Source organism: Aedes aegypti, chromosome 1, assembly GCF_002204515.2.
Source record: "Aedes aegypti strain LVP_AGWG chromosome 1, AaegL5.0 Primary Assembly, whole genome shotgun sequence".
Lineage (NCBI taxonomy): Eukaryota > Metazoa > Arthropoda > Insecta > Diptera > Culicidae > Aedes > Aedes aegypti.
This window is the reverse complement of record NC_035107.1, coordinates 233,496,363-233,518,860: the sequence shown is the minus strand read 5'-3', so window position 1 is coordinate 233,518,860 and position 22,498 is coordinate 233,496,363. Positions and strand designations below refer to the sequence as shown.

At 39.8% G+C, this 22,498-nt stretch overlaps 1 protein-coding gene across 10 annotated transcripts in view; it reads right to left on the bottom strand.

Annotated features, from left to right (window-relative positions):
• The window catches only part of LOC5571521 (protein doublesex), a 552,051-nt gene that overhangs the window by 157,762 nt on the left and 371,791 nt on the right, over window positions 1-22,498 (bottom strand). For 8 of the 10 annotated variants that reach the window (XM_021837269.1, XM_021837268.1, XM_021837271.1 and 5 more), the window contains one exon: window positions 10,118-10,165. The exons of the other annotated variants lie outside the window; for them this stretch is intronic. In XM_021837269.1, the coding sequence (XP_021692961.1) occupies window positions 10,118-10,165 (48 nt within the window). The remainder of the gene's footprint in view (window positions 1-10,117; window positions 10,166-22,498) is intronic. 10 annotated transcript variants of the gene reach the window in all.

The following is a 22,498-nucleotide window of genomic DNA, read 5'->3' as shown; positions in this document are numbered from 1 at the left end:
GTATTGCATATGAACTTTCTTGGAAAAACATATCTTCAAAAATATATGCATTTAGTAATAACTATTCGATAACGAAAAAACACCAATAAACATCAATTTATAATAAGTAATCTTGTGAGGACATTTGTTGGTATGTTATGAAAAGTAAATTGAGCAATAGTTTACTTGAATATAGATGCTCAATTCTTCATTGAGATAGAGCTTCCCGGGAAATACAGGAATCCCGGGAAACAGAAAATCATTTCCCGGGAAATGGGAATCCCGGGAAATCTCATTTCCCGGGAAATGTTCCCGGGATTGAAAAGTCTAGTATAGAGTGATACACTTTCAATTATTTCGAAGTGAAATTCAATTCTCACATGAAAATTATATATAAACGATATGTTCGTAACACTCAGATCAAATAGATAGTTGAATTGGATATAAAATATAATTAGATTTTTATCGAAATTTATATGGCAAATTGGAAAAATATATTGCTTTTTTCGAGATTTTTTGACTAATTACGTTAAAAGCATAATGAAGAAGCGGTCAAAACACCCTAGTGTCTTCAGCAAAGTGATAGACTATTGTGTTAGCAAAAGGCTAGTGGTATTTTAGAATTATTTTCAATGATATTTCTGGGTTTCAGGAACGCATTTCGGGGGAAAGTCCAAAAAACCACAAAATTGATTTGATACACATCTAAAACTTTACCAAATTGGCTCATTTTTGGACAGATAACTTGTTTTGATAAATAAGTTCAGAATTTGATGTGGCACAGAGAGTCGGATAACTTTTTCCAAAAAGTGAACAGGTCTAATGTATATAGCGATACAAATATTGACATTTACAATTTGTTACAAACAGAAGATAAACCAAAATGTTGACAACAGAGATCTCCCCAGAAATTCTTCTACCAATTCTCTACTTATTCTTCCGGAAATTCGAAGCCAGTGGTTTTTCAAAGGATGCTTAGAAGAATTTCTGTAGAATTTGCTTCAGCAAATCCTTGAGAACTCCGAAGCTTTTAACTCTAGTAATTTCATCAGATATTATTTTGATTTGTTTTTTCAAAACTATCCTAGAATTTCCTTTAGATATGTCTAACTAATCATTCAACCGAATTCTCAAGCTGTTACTCTAGCAGATCTTCCAAATATTTATACAGAATTTCTTCCGACGAAATTTGCAAAGATTTATTCCAGAGTTTTTGAAAAAATACCTTAGGTTTTTTTTTTCAAAAAACCCTGCATGAATTCCGACTGCTCATGTGGAATCCTTCAAGAATTCATCTACGTTTTCTCCCAGAAATCCAAAAATTCTTTAGGGATTCTTCGAACAAATTTAATGTTTTCTTGGAATTTCTACAGCATTTTTTCCAAGTATTACTCCTACAGTTATACTAAACATTTCTCAAAAAAAAAATACTAAAAAAATTCAAAAAAGTCCTATTTAATCTTGAAAAGTTTATATGAGTTTTCATATAAGGAATTGTTCCAATAAATTTTCTAGTCTTGTGCTAACAACCAGCATGAAAATGAATTAAAACCTAGTTTTGAAAAAAAAAATCTGCTTTAAAGTTTTTTCTGCATTTGTTCGTTCTTTATTAATTGTATGGGAGTCAAAAAAAGAACAAGCCAGTCTTCTACCGTTTATGTACTTATTTTATTTGAGCGGAAAATCACCAGAGAATATCGTTAGAACGCTTGGAAACGGTTAAATTTCCTCAACTCAACACAAATCAAAACCGACAAAAAAGTCACTTACATCCCTTTCCGTTTGAGTCCTTCGGATATAGTAACTTTCAATTTTCAGTCTAAAATTCCAAGGGTCCAATTTTTTCTTAGCTTCAATGTGCATAAAGTATTTTCCATCGTTTGTTCTACTCACTCATTGTTTCGAACGTGGGCGCGCCTCTGTGCTCTTTTAATATTTTTTGACAGGTTTCTCATATTTTCTCACGCTTCTCACCGAGGAAGAGAGTTAAGGGTCAAACACAATGCAACGCCATTACGGCAAGAACGGCAAAACGGCAACACCGATTTGAATGACATGTCAATGCTTTGATCAATGTCGACAAAATCAAATTAAATATGGACTTGACAAGTAAAGTGTAGATCAAGATGGGCTTGCCGTTTTGCCGTTGTACCGTGCTGCCGTTCACATTGTGTTTGGGGCTTTACCATCTCAACACGGAGAAATCAGATTACCCAAAAAAATAAGTTCTTTTTACTCAAATTTGGGTAAACAGCATTTAATTTTTACCCACGGTTGGGTTGTTTTGCCTCTCTCGCAACAGCAATGTTGTCAAAAACAGAGAGAGACGCACCCCGACTCATCGTCGAAGTTCAATGGAATAAGCCAAATTTGGGTTCTTTCGAGTTTACTCAACATTAAGTTGTTTTAACCCACTACGGAGACTTTGAAAGACAACGCTGGGTAATTTTTTTTGCACTGAGTTGTTTTTTTTTTTGCTGTTGTCAAAGGAGAACTACCTAACGATAGCTATATGTCAGTTTACCCAAATCTGGTTAATCCCACGAAAAAGCCGAATTGCGTCAGAAGAAGTCAAAGTTGAGTTGATTTGTGGCTCCGTGTACGCAACTTAATTTATGACAACAAATTTGATTTGATTTTTAAAAACGGAAATTCTAGACAAAAATTTGAAAAGGGCTCAAGTGGTCTTAAGCCTACTTTCAGAAACGGTGCTGTTGAGCCCATTTTAGCCCATCCACGCAAGCTAACACCACTTTCAAGAAGATGAGCTCATTCACGCACAAATTGGGCTCAACAGGGACTGGCAAAGTCTTTGTTTACTAATATCGGTGTTCTAATGTTTGTCTTCAATTCCTATGCGACTTCTGGTTGTCTGGCTGGGTACAAAGGTGTGAAGGAGACAAGTACAGAATGCCGCCATACCCGTTCGAATCAAATGTAGGACCTCTCCACTAGAATACTAATTACTCTTTTTCATTAGAAATCCATACGCGATTGCTTAAATTAATTTAAAATTTGTTCAATCAATTATGAGCTCCCTTCGCTCTGCGGTCTTTTGGATGGTACCGAAGTCTACCACATTCGTTGTGCTACGGATTGGAGTTTTCTGCCTCTCTTTTTCTAGCTTTCGGTAGGCCATATTTGTTAGACGCTGCCAGCCTACACCGAGCGGTCTCTAGCCATTCACCGATCCGTTCCATTCGAGTGATGGTGGAAAGGTGAAATCGGTGGTAGTGGTGGTGGTGATGGTAATGGCTTAACCAGGTGGGCTTAAACCAACATGAAGATGGATGGCGATAGACGTTGGTTGGTGTGGGAGGAGAAAAAAATGGCTCATTTAACAAGCTTCAGAATGGAGTTTGTTTCAATGCCATGCTCGAAGCTAGATTCAGTTGAAGCTGATTGGTTGATTTTGTGAACGGTTGAAAAAGCACTGCCGATCTAGTAATGAAACGTGGCGTGAGCTTTGAGTTGTAAAAATGTTGAGTTGTATTGAGAGATTGTAGTTTGTTGGCAATCATGTTTTATTTGAACTTGTTTTTAGATTATTGCATTCTGAATCGATGGGAGTTGATTGAGCAAACCAATTGTTTCGATAGGTAAATAGGATGAATATTCTCTTAGACCAAAAAACATGGAAGGTCTGAGGTGAGACAAAATCCGTTCTTGGTTTGTCGGAATATTTGTCTCTTGTTCGCATTAAATTTCGACTCCTTCAATTGTACAATTAGGAGCAAGTCAAATAGATAATGTTAGTTTAATTGCAGCCAAATGAGCAATTTTTGTTTTGAAGTCATCTATAAAAACTACAATAAAACCTAAAATGTAACTTCATAGGCTAGAATAACTGAAATCTTGAAAAGTTGTACCAGATACTACCATAAAACTGTTTATTCGCTAGGACATTCCATAGATGTCCATGTTTAGAGCTTGATTGCAGATGTTATGACTACATCTGTCATGGAACCTTAATAAAATCTAAAAGCTTTTCATTTATTATTCGATATGTTGTTTGCCGGAATTGAAACTTTTGCTACGAAACTTGAACCGAGCCAACTCATCTAGTTTTCATCGATTCTGCTTGAACCAGGAATACCCATCCATTAATAGAAAAGAAATCGCCATTTTATTGATTTGACGAAAAGGCCTGCCGGACAACCATCTGCCACCACCCATCTTGCGAGATATGTTATTCTCGCCAACCTTAGTCCGATCGTAAAATTGCACTTTCAGTCGATCGTTTCAATTTTATTTATTTGACATCATGGGACTAGTTTGTAATCTTTATGGCCCCGTTCTCGTAAGAGCATCCAGCCTTCCTTCCGCGCTTGCACAGACAGAACTAGAGACCTACATCTTCTACCAGGCCTTACATTCAGCGAGCGTCGCTTCAAGGCACCTCGAGGCTCGGCTTTACGATCGCACTTTAACGATCCCGATGCAGATAAATAATAACGCAAAATGAGTGACCGAGTGCAAGTGTGTAGCAAAAGGGGGAGTGCACGCTAGAAACTAACCGCACGGAGAGAAATGAGACTTGTTTGAACTCAATTTTTGGTTGAAGTGAAACCTCGGATATTGGTGATTTCCAAATTGGAAACTTGCAAACTTTTTTGGTGGTTTCTATCCAAAACAATTAGTTTGAGTCTTGGTTTATTCAAACTTTGCTGTTCTAAACCATGAATAAGTCAATTTATTGTGAATTTTTAACAACATAGTTAATTGCGAAGGGGGGTTCGTAGCCTTGAGGTTACGCATTTCGCTTCATAAGCGGAAGGTCATGGATTCAATTCCCAGCCCCTCCAAAAAATAACCCGTCCAGCCACCAGAAGATGCTGCATGGAGGACCGTGCTTAGGGGAACACATCCATCCTCCGTCAGTATCAGATGGTGACTGAGACAAACTGATCCACTTCGCAGGCAGCTAGCCTCAAACGACTCAGAACACGGCAAAACGAACCACCGCAAGAGCAATGGACTGGCATATGGAAATCGATTGGACAAACAGCAGAGCACTCTCCTACCTGCTCGGTGTGAGAACAAAAGAGCAGAAGAGAGTGAAAAGCAGATGTAAATATAGATTAGTTAAAACAGAACTGTATCGGTAAGGAAGATACAGATAAACTGATTCCGGCACAGTAGTGGCCACAAGCACGGAGTGCCTTAAAAAAAAATAGTTAATTGCGAATTTTTATTCACAAGAAACGTCAGGAAGTTTCGTAGCGATAATTATGGCATTTCTCATAAAGATTCTTGTATAATACATGTGCTGAATTCAACCTAACATTTTAGTTAAATCGAATACAAAAAAGTTGCGTTTACTACAATTTTTTCTCCGTGTATGAACCCTGGACCGGGAGAGGCGTACGGGTTCAACTGGCGACACCATGCGTGTGTTCCACTGCAGTGCCAGGATTTTATGGGAATAGATCGGATCGTAATTGGCTTTCCTATATTGCGAGTTTGTATTGCTCTTTGTTCGTTCCAGTGGTGAAAAAGGTTAAACTATTTCCGCCTACCACGAAACGAAAGTAGTTCCATTGTGAGTAAATTAGTGCTTCATACATAAAAATGATGAGGAACAAGGAAAAGCTGTAATTAGAGCAAATGGCAGAATTAGCTTTCAAACGTTTGAGCTGCCAAACATGATGATTTAAAGGGTGCTTGCGATAAGCTTTAATTGTTTAGCAGTAAAAACACTAAAAAGAAACTATTATTTTAAATTTATAAAAATTTTCAAAATTTTTGGATTGTTGATTGCTGGTAAATTCAAACAAGATTTGAATTAAGAACAGAGAACATTCATAATTGAAACAAAAGTAAAATTATTTTTTACAAAGTTTACAAAGTATCATCAGTTATTTCTTCATCCTAAAAATTGGCATACCTTATTTGCAACACCATACCAAAACATGACCAGCTTTGCATGCTCGTTAAACATCGACTTATTCCCCCGTCCACTCCCAATGTGGTGGCAATCAAATTTTTACGGCTTTTACGGCCATCGTTTCTCGTATCATTTCAATTAACAAACGGGGTGCCTCCAAGAAGTAGTGCTACTACTGCACGTGTTCATTAAGCCCCCAAACTGCCGGAACAGATGACGGCCGGCATCGTAAAAACAACCTTAAAATGGCGCTTTAATAGGAAACAATAAAACAATGTGCAACTGAGGAATTATTTCTAAATGTTTCTTGCTTGAACGGGTCTTGGCTTCAATAGGCTATTCAGAAAGGACATTCAGCTGAGCAAAGGCGTATAAGGACGAAAGAACGACCGTAGAATCCCAAAGAGGCGTTCTGGAGAATCCCACGGAGGGATTACGGAGAATCCTACGGAGAGATTCCGGAGAATCCCACGGAGGGATTCCGGAGAATCCCCCAAGGGATTCCGGAGAATCCCCCAAGGGATTCCGGAGAATCAGCCAAGGGATTCCAGAGAATCAGCCAAAGGATTCCGGAGAATCCTTCCCAAGGGATTCCGGAGAATCCCCCCCAAGGGATTCCGGAGAATCCCCCCAAGGGATTCCGGAGAATCCCCCCAAGGGATTCCGGAGAATCCCCCCCAAGGGATTCCGGAGAATCCCCCCCAAGGGAGAACTTTACGGATGACTTCAATAGGAGATATATCGGAGACTCTCACGGAAGCCTTCGTAAAAAGATATTCCGGATATTCTCACTGAGAGGTTCATGAATACTCTGCCGAGAAATTCTTTTTATCCCCTGAGAAGTATCCATGAGATATTGATAAAATATTCTGTGGTATTCTGCTAGGAGTATTTTGATGAATCCTGCTGTCGTATTTCGTTGAATCTTGCAGAAGGGTTCACATAGAAAGTCGTTGATGAATTCTTGTTCAATATTGCTAAGACGTTTTTTTAAAGAGTCTTACTGAGATATAGTTGTAGCATTCCACTGATAAGTTATTGTAGAATCCCGCTGAAGGATTTTGTCAAATTCCAAATTGTTTTGCTGAGCGATTCCGCTAAGGAATTTTGCTTCAGGAATTTGAAGAATCCCGCGGAGGGGATTCCAAAGTAAAGATTGTTAAAGGATGCTTTGGGAAGAAGCTTTATAGGCTTTAAGAAACAAGCTCCCAAGTTTCTGAAAAGTAGCTCCCAAGCTTCTGAAAAGAAAGCTCCTAAGCTTCTAGAAAAACAAAAGCTCCCAAGCTTCTGAACGAAGCTCAAGCATCTGAAAGAAAGCTCCCAAACTTTTGAAGGGAAGCTTCCAAGTTAATGAAAGAAAGCTCCCAATCTTCGGAAAAAAGAAAGCTCCTAAGCTTCTGAAAGGAATCTCCCAAGCTTCTGAAAGGAAGCTCCCAAGCTTCTGAAAGGAAGCTCCCAAGGTTCTGTAAGGAATTTCTCAAGCTTCTGAAATAAACTTTCCAAGATTCTGAAAGGAAGCTTCCAAACTTCTAAAAGGAAGCTTCCAAGCTTCTGAAAGCAAGCTTCCAATTTCTGAAAGGAAGGTACTAAAAGGAAGCTCCGATGTTTCTGAAGGAAAGCTCTGAAGCTTCTGAAGGAACTGTCCCAATCTTCCCTAACAAGCTTCTTAAGGCTAAGTAGCCCGTCATTCGTTTTGGCAGCAATGTTGACATAGTAGCTCGCATTTTCAGTGATAAATCTCAGTCCTCATAGATCATATTGATCCGAAAAAGTATCACTATATGTGCTGACATGCAGAAAGTATGATGATACTATTTAAAATACATCAGTGCAATACCAACTGATTTCCTTCAATTCGAAATTGTGGCATGATTTAGCAACAATCATCAACGACACGGACAAATTTCAATGACGGCCTACTTCGCCTTAAAGGCAGCTAACAAGCTTCTGAAAGGATGCTTCCAAGCTTCTGAAAGGAAGCTTCCAAGCTTCTGAGAGGAAGCTCCCAAGCTTCTGAAAGAGAGCTTCCAAACTTCTGAAAAAACACTTCAAAGCTTCTAAAAGGAAGCTCCCAAGCATCTGAAAGAAAGCTCCCAACCATCTGAAAGAAAGCTCCCAAGCTTCTGAAAGAAAGCTCCCAAGCTTCTGAAAGAAAGCTCCCAAGCTTCTGAAAGAAAGCTCCCAAGCTTCTGAAAGAAAGCTCCCAAGCTTCTGAAAGAAAGCTCCCAAGCTTCTGAAAGAAAGCTTCCAAGCTTCTGAAAGGAAGCTTCCACGCTTCTGGAAGGAAGCTTCTAAGCTTCAAGGAAACTTCCAAGCTTCTGAAAGGAAGTTCCTAGCTTCTGAGAGGAAGCTTCCAGCATCTGAAAGGAAGCTTCCAAGCCTCTGAAAGGAAGCTTCCAAACTTCTGAAAAGACACTTCAAAGCTCCTGGAAGAAAGCTTTCCAAGCTCCTGAAGGGAAGCTTTCCAAGCTCCTGGAAGGAAGCTTTCCAAGCTCCTGGAAGGAAGCTTTCCAAGCTCCTGGAAGGAAGCTTTCCAAGCTCCTGGAAGGAAGCTTTCCAAGCTCCTGGAAGGAAGCTTTCCAAGCTCCTGGAAGGAAGCTTTCCAAGCTCCTGGAAGGAAGCTTTCCAAGCTCCTGGAAGGAAGCTTTCCAAGCTCCTGGAAGGAAGCTTTCCAAGCTCCTGGAAGGAAGCTTTCCAAGCTCCTGGAAGGAAGCTTTCCAAGCTCCTGGAAGGAAGCTTTCCAAGCTCCTGGAAGGAAGCTTTCCAAGCTCCTGGAAGGAAGCTTTCCAAGCTCCTGGAAGGAAGCTTTCCAAGCTCCTGGAAGGAAGCTTTCCAAGCTCCTGGAAGGAAGCTTTCCAAGCTCCTGGAAGGAAGCTTTCCAAGCTCCTGGAAGGAAGCTTTCCAAGCTCCTGGAAGGAAGCTTTCCAAGCTCCTGGAAGGAAGCTTTCCAAGCTCCTGGAAGGAAGCTTTCCAAGCTCCTGGAAGGAAGCTTTCCAAGCTCCTGGAAGGAAGCTTTCCAAGCTCCTGGAAGGAAGCTTTCCAAGCTCCTGGAAGGAAGCTTTCCAAGCTCCTGGAAGGAAGCTTTCCAAGCTCCTGGAAGGAAGCTTTCCAAGCTCCTGGAAGGAAGCTTTCCAAGCTCCTGGAAGGAAGCTTTCCAAGCTCCTGGAAGGAAGCTTTCCAAGCTCCTGGAAGGAAGCTTTCCAAGCTCCTGGAAGGAAGCTTTCCAAGCTCCTGGAAGGAAGCTTTCCAAGCTCCTGGAAGGAAGCTTTCCAAGCTCCTGGAAGGAAGCTTTCCAAGCTCCTGGAAGGAAGCTTTCCAAGCTCCTGGAAGGAAGCTTTCCAAGCTCCTGGAAGGAAGCTTTCCAAGCTCCTGGAAGGAAGCTTTCCAAGCTCCTGGAAGGAAGCTTTCCAAGCTCCTGGAAGGAAGCTTTCCAAGCTCCTGGAAGGAAGCTTTCCAAGCTCCTGGAAGGAAGCTTTCCAAGCTCCTGGAAGGAAGCTTTCCAAGCTCCTGGAAGGAAGCTTTCCAAGCTCCTGGAAGGAAGCTTTCCAAGCTCCTGGAAGGAAGCTTTCCAAGCTCCTGGAAGGAAGCTTTCCAAGCTCCTGGAAGGAAGCTTTCCAAGCTCCTGGAAGGAAGCTTTCCAAGCTCCTGGAAGGAAGCTTTCCAAGCTCCTGGAAGGAAGCTTTCCAAGCTCCTGGAAGGAAGCTTTCCAAGCTCCTGGAAGGAAGCTTTCCAAGCTCCTGGAAGGAAGCTTTCCAAGCTCCTGGAAGGAAGCTTTCCAAGCTCCTGGAAGGAAGCTTTCCAAGCTCCTGGAAGGAAGCTTTCCAAGCTCCTGGAAGGAAGCTTTGCAAGCTTTTGAAAGGAAGCTTCCAAGTTTTGATATGTTAAGCACCTAGTAACGCCACTGTCGTATAAAAATGCATCTCATTCGGTAGTTGGTGGACTGCTGTCAAATTGGTTTCGGCTCCATGGTTTAATTGTCACTCGAGGGGCTACCGCATATATGCCGATAAGACGCTGACTGCGTACGAATGCATCCCGTTAATGACAAATGAGGTCGTAAAGTTTCAATTCCCGAACGCCTGATAAGATGCCCGAACGCACATGGCTCCAGTGGAATGAAATGTGCATAAATTGTAGCGATTGGACCTCCCGGGATAGAAATTCCAGCTGATCGGTGCAGTATTTTATTGTCGTTTCGATGGACTGGAGGAGGTACGGTTTTATTGATAGTGAAGTTAAGGAAGTACGCACCTGTTCCTGAGTCCGGTCCGTGATGCTGCACTCGCATATGGGGGCCAACTGAAACCAGAAGAGAAGACAAGAATTGAAGTGCTTTTAGCGAATTGAAGATTTTATTAGTTTTTATATCTCGCAAATATCAGCAAACGGTTTCTAATCCTAATCCCCCTCGAATTGCGAGAGGATATCTTTATCGGGGGATAGGTTACGACTCCGATTCAGATATCGTCAAGAGTCATCGAACCTGATCCTGTTTTATTGCATAACCGACTGTTGCTGGTAATCGGACGAGGAGCATTCCACTTTTTATGGAACGAAGTCGGAAGACTGATCATACTTGGTGGCAAGTTACAGCTGCCTGCAGCGCGAGAGCTTGATTTAATTCAAAATATCAATCCTTCACAGTTTGCTTCAACTCGCAGATGAAGCTTGGAGTGACTTGGAGCAGTGCAGCAGTGTTGCCTTTACAAACGAACACTACGTAAATCTGGCAGGAAACATGACAGCCAGTGCGTGGAATATCATGATGGACGGTAGCATTGGGCGATCGTCAGTTTGAAAGCTGGAAATGAATTGATCAAATCAATTCTGATCATTTGCAAGGTTCTACATGACTATGTTCAAGAACCGTTATTGCATCTCGTGGAATATTTCCGAAACAATTTCAAAAAAATAAATGAGGTGACCGCAGCGCCCAATACTAATTAAGAAAAAAGAAATGAAACAGAACATTGATAAAGCGCCAACTTCCTTGATCTTGACGGGCAAGTTTGTATGAACGACTGGGACAATGAATGATGTCAGCTGAACAGCCCTGCAGATCACTCGAGTGTACATATTTTGAAATTGCGACCAATCAACTGCAGTTCACAGTGGATCGCAATGACGTTTCACCCTCATATATTTGGATCTATTTGAACTGCAACAATCGATCACTGATCTGAATTCAAGTGAAACTTATACCGCATATTTTCTAATGATTTCGATGATATCCAGATGTATTATAAATGCTTACACGCCATATAACAGCACTTCCACCGCATAGAAACCCTATTACTGTATCATCAATGCTTCTAAGTAAGAAGTTTTTACACTTTGATATTTTAGTTAGGTAGAAATTGTAATTCATCTAGTGATTAAAGTTGAACTAACGAAGATAACAAAAGTTTATCATACATAATTTTGAGACGTTAGCTAAAACACTTAAGCTTGTAAGCAACCTGAAGCGATACACCTCATAAAGCTCTAATTAATCTGAAGTGCTCATCACTAATCCACACTCTCAAAAAAAAAAATGTCCCAGAACGATCGTAATCTGATTCTTCCACATACCGTGTCCTCTGTTATCTCAATCCTACAAACGATTGAATCCCCGTTGTACTTCCACATTTTTTTGTCATCTGTATCAATCCATGTTGGATGTCCACAGTTGGTGGTTGGAGTGAAACGAAAAAAAAAAAAATCATGACACCCCGAAAAAAAGCGCTACACCTCAGCCGCTAAAGCACTCATTCACATCGGCTTAAATTTCCATTTTCACCACCCAGGCGGACCCGGTGGTGCTGCTGCTGCTGCGTGTACATGTGTATAAATTCCTTCGACGGTCATACAACCACCGTAGATTGCTGATTAGGCTGGTTCATGCGTTGTTTTATTTTGTTTAAATAATCTTCTTATTGAATCTTCTTGTTTGACCATTCTACAGCATTACCCCGAACGCCATGTCCATGAATTATGTAACCCCGTATGGCATTATCCTGGGCTACGTAATCGAGACTATGGAATTCGGGGTAATGCTACATTCGAGGTAATTTATTAGAATCCTGACAGAATTAGTAATGGTCCTCAACACAAACAACAATTAAAGAAATACCCCGTTTACTTCTAGATCAGGGATTGAATCCTGAGAAAGTTGAAAGTGTCTCTGACTGATCGCTCTCTGTAACAATCATGATCCACTGTGCATCATGAGAGTCTGTTTATCGTTTACTGCTACAGCTCGGATTATATCGAGGGGGTAACAGAGCATGATAAAATCTATCTAAACAAGCTCCAAACTTGGGGTAAAATTGCTGTAGGATTGTTTATCATGCCAGTAAAATAAAACACCTACCCCCATAGATAAATAAGCGAAAAAAATGGTTTTACCGCCGTTCTCTCTATGGGGCTCTCCTTTGCTTCTGCTGTTTATCAAGCTTGTTACAATACTACACACGAAATATGAAACAAAGTTTTTTCATACTGTAAGACAACTCCAATTTTCCAAATACAATCAAGACAGACATGATGAAAATCGATAGTTTTCTTTTGTTGTGTACATTCGATGTTTTCGGACAAAAAGGGACATGTTGATCGCTTGTTTCTTCGTTTTCTTCGCTTGCTTTGATCGTGCTACGAAATCAATTGAGAACGAATTCTGCAATGCATGTTCTAGATATACAGTGAACTCTCCCTAACTCGATATTGAAGGGACCATCGAGTTAGGGAGGTATCGAGTTATAGAACACAAAACCAGTGCAAATGCGATCCAAGGGACCATCGAGGTAGCCATGAAAACCAACTTTTACTATAGTTCTCTAACTCGATATCGAGATACGGAATATCGAGTAAGGGAGAGTCAACCTTTTTGAGATTAATATATTTCTGCCTTGTATGGACCGTGGTCTTTGGTCACATCGCCCTTCCCCCCATAGATGAGCACATGTGGTATATGGACTTTCCTTAGCCATCAAAATCATTGTCATCATCATTCGTATGATGGGACAGTTCAGTTTTTGTATCGAAATCAGGTATTCGAGAACTGGAAGTTAATTAACACCACCAAAATTGTCCAGTTATGACTATCGAACAATCTCGTATTGTATGAAATATTCAATTTTGGTAAATTTATTAACTCGTTAAGCGTGGTAAAGATGGATAAACTATAAGTGAAATTATGAAAAAAAATCCTCGTGCTCAGGTGGGATTCGAACCCACGAACCTTGTTTGCTAGACGAGTGCTTTACCAACTAAGGTACCGAAACACTTGGTGACACAACAACTCAGAACGTTACAAGTTTCGATTTCAAATCTCAACAGATCACGCAGACCCTTCTAACAACCCATATCCATCCATCTCATGTATGCCAAACGGCTTTAGGACATTTCGTCGAATGACATTTGGTCGAATGACGTTTGGTCGAATGACATTTGGTCGAAAATACATTTGGTCGAATAGACATTTGGTCGAATGGACATTTGGTCGAATTGCTTTGGTACATTTATTTTGGTTGAATAACGTTCAGTTAAACGGAAATTTGGTTGAAAGCTTATTTTCAAATTGTTTATTGAAAGATCATTTGGTAAAATTAATTTGTTTTCTAAGATTTGCAAAACGTATTCTTTCGAATAATCATTACCTGATGTTGAATAAAAATACTCAACTTTTTATTTTTAATTGAAGTTATGCCAAAATCTATGATTTCGATGATTATTTCAATGAACTTTTTAGAAGTAGTTTTTTTATACATGGCTGAAATATTTAGCTCTAGTGAATTTATTATTCTTTGAAAATATCATCATTCTTTGAAAACTGCTCAACGAATAATGTTATTACTCGTCGATGTGTACATAATGTTTTAATTATTTATCATTCTTTTGAAATGTCATCGTTCTTCAATATGAACTGCTGATCTTCATCTGATGGTAGCATTCGGAGAGAATGCTTGGGATCTTTCTTTGAATTCCGGGTCTTGCAGCTAACGGACGTGGGTAAGATTTTTTTATGCAGAAATCAGAATTGAACGTCAGGAAAAATTTGCTTTAGGGCTTATTCATAAATTTCATAACGCTCTAGGGGGTGGGCGGGTGTTATCATGATGTTATGGCTCATACAAAATGTGTAGACCTTTCATACAAAAAGCGTTACGAGGGGGTGGGTGAGTGCCAAAAATGTCCATTTTCAGCATTGTGAAATATGTGAATGAACGCTTAAGGAAAACCTTTATGGCGAAGTGAATGTTAGGTGTCGGTTATGGCCAATTGGCTTATTGAGACACCAGCTTAATAACATTCCTCAAGCTTTGCTGACAGTGTTGATACCTCGGGTGAATAACAGAGTTCGCAGTAGAAACTTCAAATTATTAAAACTGTAAGTTGTGCTATTTCTATGTATTCCGTAAAGGAGGTCGAGTTGACTGAGGCGACAAAAGTTGACTTGCTTCCATTTATGATCAGCTTATCTCAAATCATAAAACATGCCTGTTGCAGCATAAAACGTCAAAAACGAAAGAGTTTGCTCAATATGTTGGGAAAGTTTTGCTAATCGCATACAAATTGTTGATAAAACGGCTGATACTAATTCAATTATTCAATCACTTGAAAAGCAACAAAATACTACTCTCGACGATAGTCAGACTTAACGTAAAACTTTGTTTCCATACTAGTTAGATCCAACCACTATCCTTTCACTAAATGTCGGTTCGACCAAATATCATGCTATCTGTTGCAACTAAACCTTTTCGACAAAATGTCCATTCGACGAAATGTCCGTTCGACCAAATGTACTTTCGACCAAACGTCATTCGACTAAATGTCATTCGACCAAATGTCTTTCGACCAAATGTCATAGATTCATGCCAAACAAGCACACAGAGTGAGTGCGATTTATTTAGTGTTGGAACAAGAGTCGTGGGTTCTAATCCAACCTGAGCACATGGATTTTTTTTATAATTTCACTCATACTTTATTCATCTTGACCACGCGTAATAAGTTAATTAATTTAAAAACAATGCGGATTCGAATACCAATCAATATATGTGTCAATATTTTTTTTTTTTGTTAGAAATTGACATTCCACGGCTCAATCTTAATGATTATACTCTGCAATTAATCAAGCCTTCAAGATCACCAACCAACATTACCAGAAAGCCTGTCAAGCTGATTTAATAGATAGGTCATCACCAGCAAGTGACAAATCTATCAACTTTTTAACGGCTATTTAGTTCTCTATATTTACGCTAAAGTTTGGCTTTGATTAATCTTTAATTTACACATCTGTGCTTCTTTTTGTTATACAATTGATAAAATACCATTCAAGAGCATTTCGGTCGCCGAAACGGCTAGGCAGCCGACAACTCAATATTGCTGATTTTCTAAATCTGTATTTTCAAAAGTGTCAAATCTTTGTTTTATCGCTCTACTAACAGCATCATATTTTTACCACACAAAAGTATTTTAATCATCAAAACTTTTTTTATTTTTCGATATTTTTGCTCATTTTTCACAACTTTTCAAAACACTCTTCTGTGTTACAAATCTGTGTCAATTTTGAACATTTCAGACAATATTCCGAAATTCATATTCTCGACGCGTTGCCATAACCAACGTTAATATCTCAGGCTACTGATTGTTTTTCGCATGTACACTTATCAAAACATTAGTTTTCTGAGTGAAAAAATAAAGCAAATCGGTGCAAACGTAATGAAAATCAATGTATTTAGTTCCGCTCTGGCCGTATAAAGTTTTTGATAACTTCAACAAAAAATAGTTTGTAAGTTTTCTTAATGATGATTCAACCAATCTTGACTTTAATCTCTGGGTCTAGTCCTCTAAATTTAGTTCTATAAACCATTGCAGTCATTCGACAACTTGCAAGTCCAAAATGTTTATGGCTTTGATTCTCCCAATACTGCATTGAGCGTTTTTGATCCTATTTGGTCACCGAACAAATATCAATTTAATTGTTGATCAAACATTGTTGGCGCACTTCTCAAATTAACCGTGTGCACGGTTGCTTTAAAAACAAAATGTATAAGGTGTAGTTACTTTGCAATTTATCTGCAGAGAATCCGTGAAAATTGTGAAATCACTGATTTTAATAAGATTTCCAATGGAACAAAATGAATTTCCTGTAATAGAAAAGTAGATTTTTCTCGACATTTTTAAGAAATATTTGTAGAAAAATCTAATAGAATTACTGGAGGCATGGCAGAGATAATTGTAAGAAATTCCTAAAGACTTTCCTCAAATTCTTGGAGACTAGACTAAAATCACTTAGCAATTCCTAGAGAAATCCGTAAGGAAAAACCTGACAGAATTCCTTGAGAAATCAATAGAGGCATTTCGATTGTTATTCCTGGGCGAATTTCAAAAGATAACTTGAGTGGAGTTTCAGGAGGAGTCCTTAAGAATTCCCAATGGTTATGATGGCCATAACCGTGGTAATCATGTAATGTAAAACGGACAATATCGTGACGAGGAGCATTGAGGAGTTAGCTCCATATACCACGATATAGGTAGCGCAACACTGGTTAGATGGCTCAACGAAGACTCTTTACCAACCAAGAAAGGCAAAGCGAACTACTTCCCTCGTATATTTCTACATGCTGGCAAAGAAACTGCTCACAATGGGATTCGTCAGATGTATTAGACTTTGGAAAATTTTTTCGAATATTTTTCAGCCTGAATTCACTTGCAGTCTCTACTTTGAGAATAGTTCCATTTGGAGCATTTTGAAGTTACTGCGTGTTGTTCGTCGTCTTTTTAAGATTGCTATTGCTGCTGTGTTGACTAGTTGGTTCCCGGAATTAAAACATTGGTCGTAACTTTTCTGGTGTGGCACCATTCATTTGTTGACCGATTTATCTGTTTATGATTGGTATATTCATAGTTGATCTGGTTGAAAACAAGGCCCACTTTTCTATTGCATAGCTTTTTCTGTTACGATAAACTAAATCGGAACGAATTGCCATTTAATTATGCAGTGCAATCAATGAAAAAAGTAGCTATCTGGAACTTTCCAAACTGATGGTAACGTTATGCTGTTATGCAGTATAATCCACAAAAATTCTCAGTCAATCTCTGATAAGTTTTTGAAGATTATGTGCTAATGTATGTCATGTGATATTGACTTTTAAATTTTGCCTCTAACTTTCTTTGGAATGGACTGCTTTTCCATTCAAGCTTGTACATAACGAACCATTGCATATTTGAAAATTCAATAAAAATTTATCAGGAACATAACCCAGATTTTTTTTTGAAAATCATAACAGGCCTTCTCGGAGACCGAAAACACTAAAACAAAAATCAATCTATCCGTTTGTTGTAATATTCTCAGGCATAAAAAATAATAATTCATCCGCTATTCATTTGTGCTGAGAACTTTATTAAATTTTACTGCCCTTCTACGTGGGAATGACCCATTTCGCATAAAGACGTTTCGCATAAGGACGTTTCACATACGGACGTTTGGCATAATGGCAGTTTCATATAAAAACAGGTAGCATTTTAAAGAAGGCACAAGGGAATTTATGCCAAACGTCCATTATGCGGAACGTCCACCCATAAAATTATGCAAAACGTTCTTATGTGAAACGTCCCTCCCCTCTTCTACGCCTATTTGTCGAATTTATTTAAAACGAAGAGACAAAAGGTCGAAAATCCTTTTGACGAATTCCTCGCACAGCAGAATATAGCAGAGCATAGAAGCTCTTTAGCAAGTCTCTTAAATTATTCAATGCAGAGCATCTAGAGCTAAAGATTTCTGATGAAATGTTCAATTGGGTTCTAAATTTTCTGATAAAAACTTATTTTTATTAAATAGCACGGTAGGACGTGTTCTTGTTATTATTTTGGCAAATTTTTCCGCGCAAATAACTGCTTTAATTTAAAATATTAGTTCAAATAGAACCATGACACTTTTGATCATGTTTGACGACAAAAATCCCAAGTAGCTGAAAAACAGTTTAAACATTTGAAACGTTGATAAGAGTGACTTGTCCAAGTCTTGTTCAGCAAAATTGTATGTTGGGACGCCACAGGGGCTCAGGTTTTTAACACTGGGGTTGTTCCTATCTGACATTTCAGAAGGGACAGGGAAAACAAAATACACCCGGAATTTTAGTATAAACCAAGGGGTCTGACAAAATCTCATAAATTAGGAAAAAATGTTTTATGACCGTAAACCAACAAAATGCATTTAAATATTGAGTAAATATGTGTTTGTGGCCTAAACTTAAGCGTTTGATACTAAAATTGGGACAGGGCTATAGGACTCCATTGATTCCTGGGAATATTTTTGCTGAGAAACTAGAGGGATTAAGAATGTTGAAGAATGTATATTATTCTTTGCACTTTTGTTTCACGTCGGCAGGATATTTTGAAAGCTCATAAACTCATATTTGGGCTAAAATGCGTTGTTTAGAAGAAACGTTTTAATTGCAAAGTTTTGACCGAGAAAAATTCATCATCTTAAAGGGTATCGTTGATGTTCCAAGTTTTTCTTTACTCTATTAGTTAACTCTAAAACCGAACATAAATGCATTTGAATGCAGAGTTCCAGACCTTCGGATGGAGAAAAATCCACAATGTTAAAGTTAAAGATAAAGGTGCCCAAGGGGTTTATCCTACTAGCCCTGCAATATTTTTTGTTGGATTTGGTCAACATTGTTTATGGAGGTTCCTTGTCATACTTTTAAAAGGATGCTAGTTGTCAGATATCTACATTCCTGGCTTAATTATAAGTGAACTCCTCCAAAGCATTATGGACCGATGCACGAGTTCACTAATCTGACGTTTGAGCGGTGCCAAATTCACCGGTTACTATGGTCACATAAATAACACGGCACCGCTCAAACGTCAACGAGTGAACTCGTGCATTGGCCCATAGCAGGATTCTTGCATTTGATTTCAAGAACAGTCACCTTTGAGGGTCCGCGAGACGTTTATAAAGCTTTAAAAGGAGTCGCAGCACTGAAAAGTTTTAGAACCACTGATATAGCGTGACTGAAAAAATCGGATGTCTTCAATGCATACGCGAGCTCGAGGACTGAGTTGCTGTACCGTTCTCAAGAAACGCGGAAGTTCTATCACAAGCTCAAAACATCCTGCAAAGGCTTCGTTCCGCTAGCTGAAATGTGGACAGTTTGTTTGCTTCGAGGGTGATATGATGACAAGAGTCGGGCTAATGGTAAAAGCGTCCAAAACAAAGTACATGCTGGTAGGCGGAACTAAAAGCGGCAGGGCCCGCCTAGGAAGCAGTGTCCGGATAGACGGGGATACCTTCGAGGACGAGTTCGTCTACCTCGGATCATTACTGACTGCTGACAACAACGTTAGTCACGATATACGAAAGAGCATCATCACTGGAAGTCGTGCCTACTATGGGCTCCAGAAGAAAATGTGGTCAAGAAATATTACCCCCGCACCAAGTGCACGATGTACAAAACGCTCATAAGACCGGTAGTCCTCTACGGGCATTAAACGTGGACTATGTTCGAGGAGGACCTGCAAGCTCTTGGGGTTTTCGAACGCGGAGTGCTTGAGACGGTCACAGTCCAATAGATTTGGCTCACGGTTTCGCGAATGTTTTCGTCGCCGGAGATTTTTTTTTTCCTGTTTTGGAGCGTCTTGCTGGGTAGTGCTTCGTGAAGCCCAAGCAGGACAGTTCGGTTTTTGCGTCGTCCGATAGATTTAGCTCACGGTTTCGCGCGTGTTTTCGTCGCTGGAGTTTTTTTTTTCCTGTTTTGGAGCGTCTTGCTGGGTAGTGCTTCGTGAAGCCCAAGCAGGACAGTTCGGTTTTGCGTCGTCCAATAGATTTGGCTCACGGTTTCGCGAATGTTTTCGTCGCCGGAGATTTTTTTTTCCTGTTTTGGAGCGTCTTGCTGGGTAGTGCTTCGTGAAGCCCAAGCAGGACAGTTCGGTTTTTGCGTCGTCCGATAGATTTAGCTCACGGTTTCGCGCGTGTTTTCGTCGCTGGAGTTTTTTTTTTCTGTTTTGGAGCGTCTTGCTGGGTAGTGCTTCATGAAGCCCAAGCAGGACAGTTCGGTTTTGCGTCGTCCGATAGATTTGGCTCACGGGTTCGCGAATGTTTTCGTCGCCGGAGATTTTTTTTTTCCTGTTTTGGAGCGTCTTGCTGGGTAGTGCTTCGTGAAGCCCAAGCAGGACAGTTCGGTTTTGCGTCGTCCGATAGATTTAGCTCACGGTTTCGCGCATGTTTTCGTCGCCGGAGATTTTTTTTTCCTGTTTTGGAGCGTCTTGCTGGGTAGTGCTTCGTGAAGCCCAAGTAGGACAGTTTTTACATTCAGAAATGGAATAGTGAAAAGTGAAAAATGAAAAAGTGATTTGTTTGATTTGTGTCCTCAGTACTGTTGGTTTTTGGCTGCCCTAAGTTCACCGAACCATCCGGAAGTGACAGGCAGCACATAAATTTAGAGAATCAATCCGGTGAGTTTGTTCCAGTATGATACTTTTTCTTTTGTGAGCCTTCCGGATCGTTTTTGTCCGCGTCGTGGAACTTCTGATCGTTTCTTGAACGGAAAATTTTATTTTCGGAGTTTGATAATTATGTTCAGATTGCGCATTCTGTCCGGGCGGGTGTTACGCAACTAACAATCGGTTGTGGATGCTTTTTAACCGTTCGATGACCCTGGAGGGATCGATTCTGCTTTTCGTATAATTTTGAGCAGAAAAACCGACTGTGTTATCCTAGGGTGTTTAGTTCGAACGCGCTTCCTTTCGTTTTTCGATTATCTAAAAATACAGAACCACCCAGTACAGTTTTTCAATGGGCACAGTACAGTTTTTCAACAGGCGTGATTTTTTTTACGCGTATCGTTATTTTATACAATCCGATGACCCTGGAGGGATCGATTTTGCTTTTTACTGGTTATTGAGCAAAAATATTACTGCACAATCGACAAGCATTTCGCGAAATACTATTTATACTATAAATAAGCTATTGTTTTCTCTTTTGATTGCCGGCATTCAAAAGATTAATCTGAAAACGCTTAAACAACAAATATTTATGGTCTATCGCCAGCTTTCTAGGCGAATCCTGACAATATACCTTCCCCAACCTCCAACTCCGTAGCACTTATGAGGGTGTCGCTGAGTCGGTGGCCTCTCATTAAGTAAGTGCTACATCAACATTTCCTTCCCCTATCCCAAGTTACGGTAAAGATGGGCGTGGCCGGGAATAGCGATATTCATGCTTTTAGTATTCTTGTTTTTGATTTGAGCAAGGTATACTCCCCTGCCTTGTTCCTGAAAGTAGTCAGGACGAGATTATTAAAAAGAAACATGAATGTTGCTAGTATCCAATCTACGAAGTATACCGTAACTACGCTAACGCTAACGCTAACGCGGAGTGCTTGAGACGGTCACACCATGTAACACCATCATATCACCATCATATTGACTAAAATACTATTTTTACGGTGGCAGTGGCACGAACACCACGCTTGTTTAAAACCTACCAAAATTTTTTGCTGTGGGCTCGGTGGTGTTGATCTCGGTAAAAGCTTAAAAAATGCCGATATTTATTTCAAGTCAATCATTATGCCAAACGGCCATTATGCCAAATGACCATTATGCCAAACAGCCATTATGTCAAACGACCTTATGCCAAACGACTTTATGCCAAACGGGGTACAATCATAAAAAATACTGGTACAATTTCAGATGTGTTTGATAGAATAGTAGTTCCAGTATCCCATGAATGTGTGAATTACTGTGTCTCTTCGTCTGTTAAAGGTTCCCGGACATAGAAGTGGAAGTGTTCATTGAACACTAAGCTGAGAAGCATACGCTGTCACAGTTGAGATGTAACTCCAAAAAATGGAAAAGAAGAAGTTGGGAATAGAACTTAACTGAATTTTGAACCAGTCTGACGTGCGCACAGTGTGAAGTGTCGGCCATCGAGTGAACGAACGAGCGATGATGAAGACTACGCAATGTATTCGGTATGGCACGGCGAAGCGGCCAACCAGTCTGGCGAAGGTGGATGATGGAAGGTCCGGTGGTTTGGTGGGGGCCTCGTGTGTTTATACCCGATGACGGGTTTTGTCGGATTCAATCAAGTGTGTAAATTGGAAGGGCGGAAGCACACAGTCCAATAGCGCGCTGGCTGCTGCTGCTGTAACGAATATGCCACTCGATGTGGGGTGAAATTGAAACAACAACCACCACCGGTCTGGCCAGGCCAGGCCGTTCATCGTAACTGGATGGACAGACATGCAAAATTTTCAGGTATGGTTGGGGTATAAGAGGGGTGGAGAGGGGCGAAGAGAAAAAGAAACGTGCTGACGGTTTTTCGATGATCGATTGATGACAGACGGTATCCCGTCCTTGACCTAGGCCTCTGGCACGGAAAGGTGGTTTCAATTACTTTAACCTGGTGAAATTCATAGACATTCAAATCCATACCGATTTGACATGTTTTGGTAAATTTACAAGATTTTATTAATTTCTGCATAGGCACATAGCATTATATTGTCTTGCAACTTTACTCGCGATTTTTTTATTAAACATCTTGAAGAAAAGAGGTATATTATTTTTACTTATGACGACAAATCAGAATCTTGCTCAATGTCTCTCAAGTGACTATTAGTCACCTGAAGAGATTAAAAAATGACT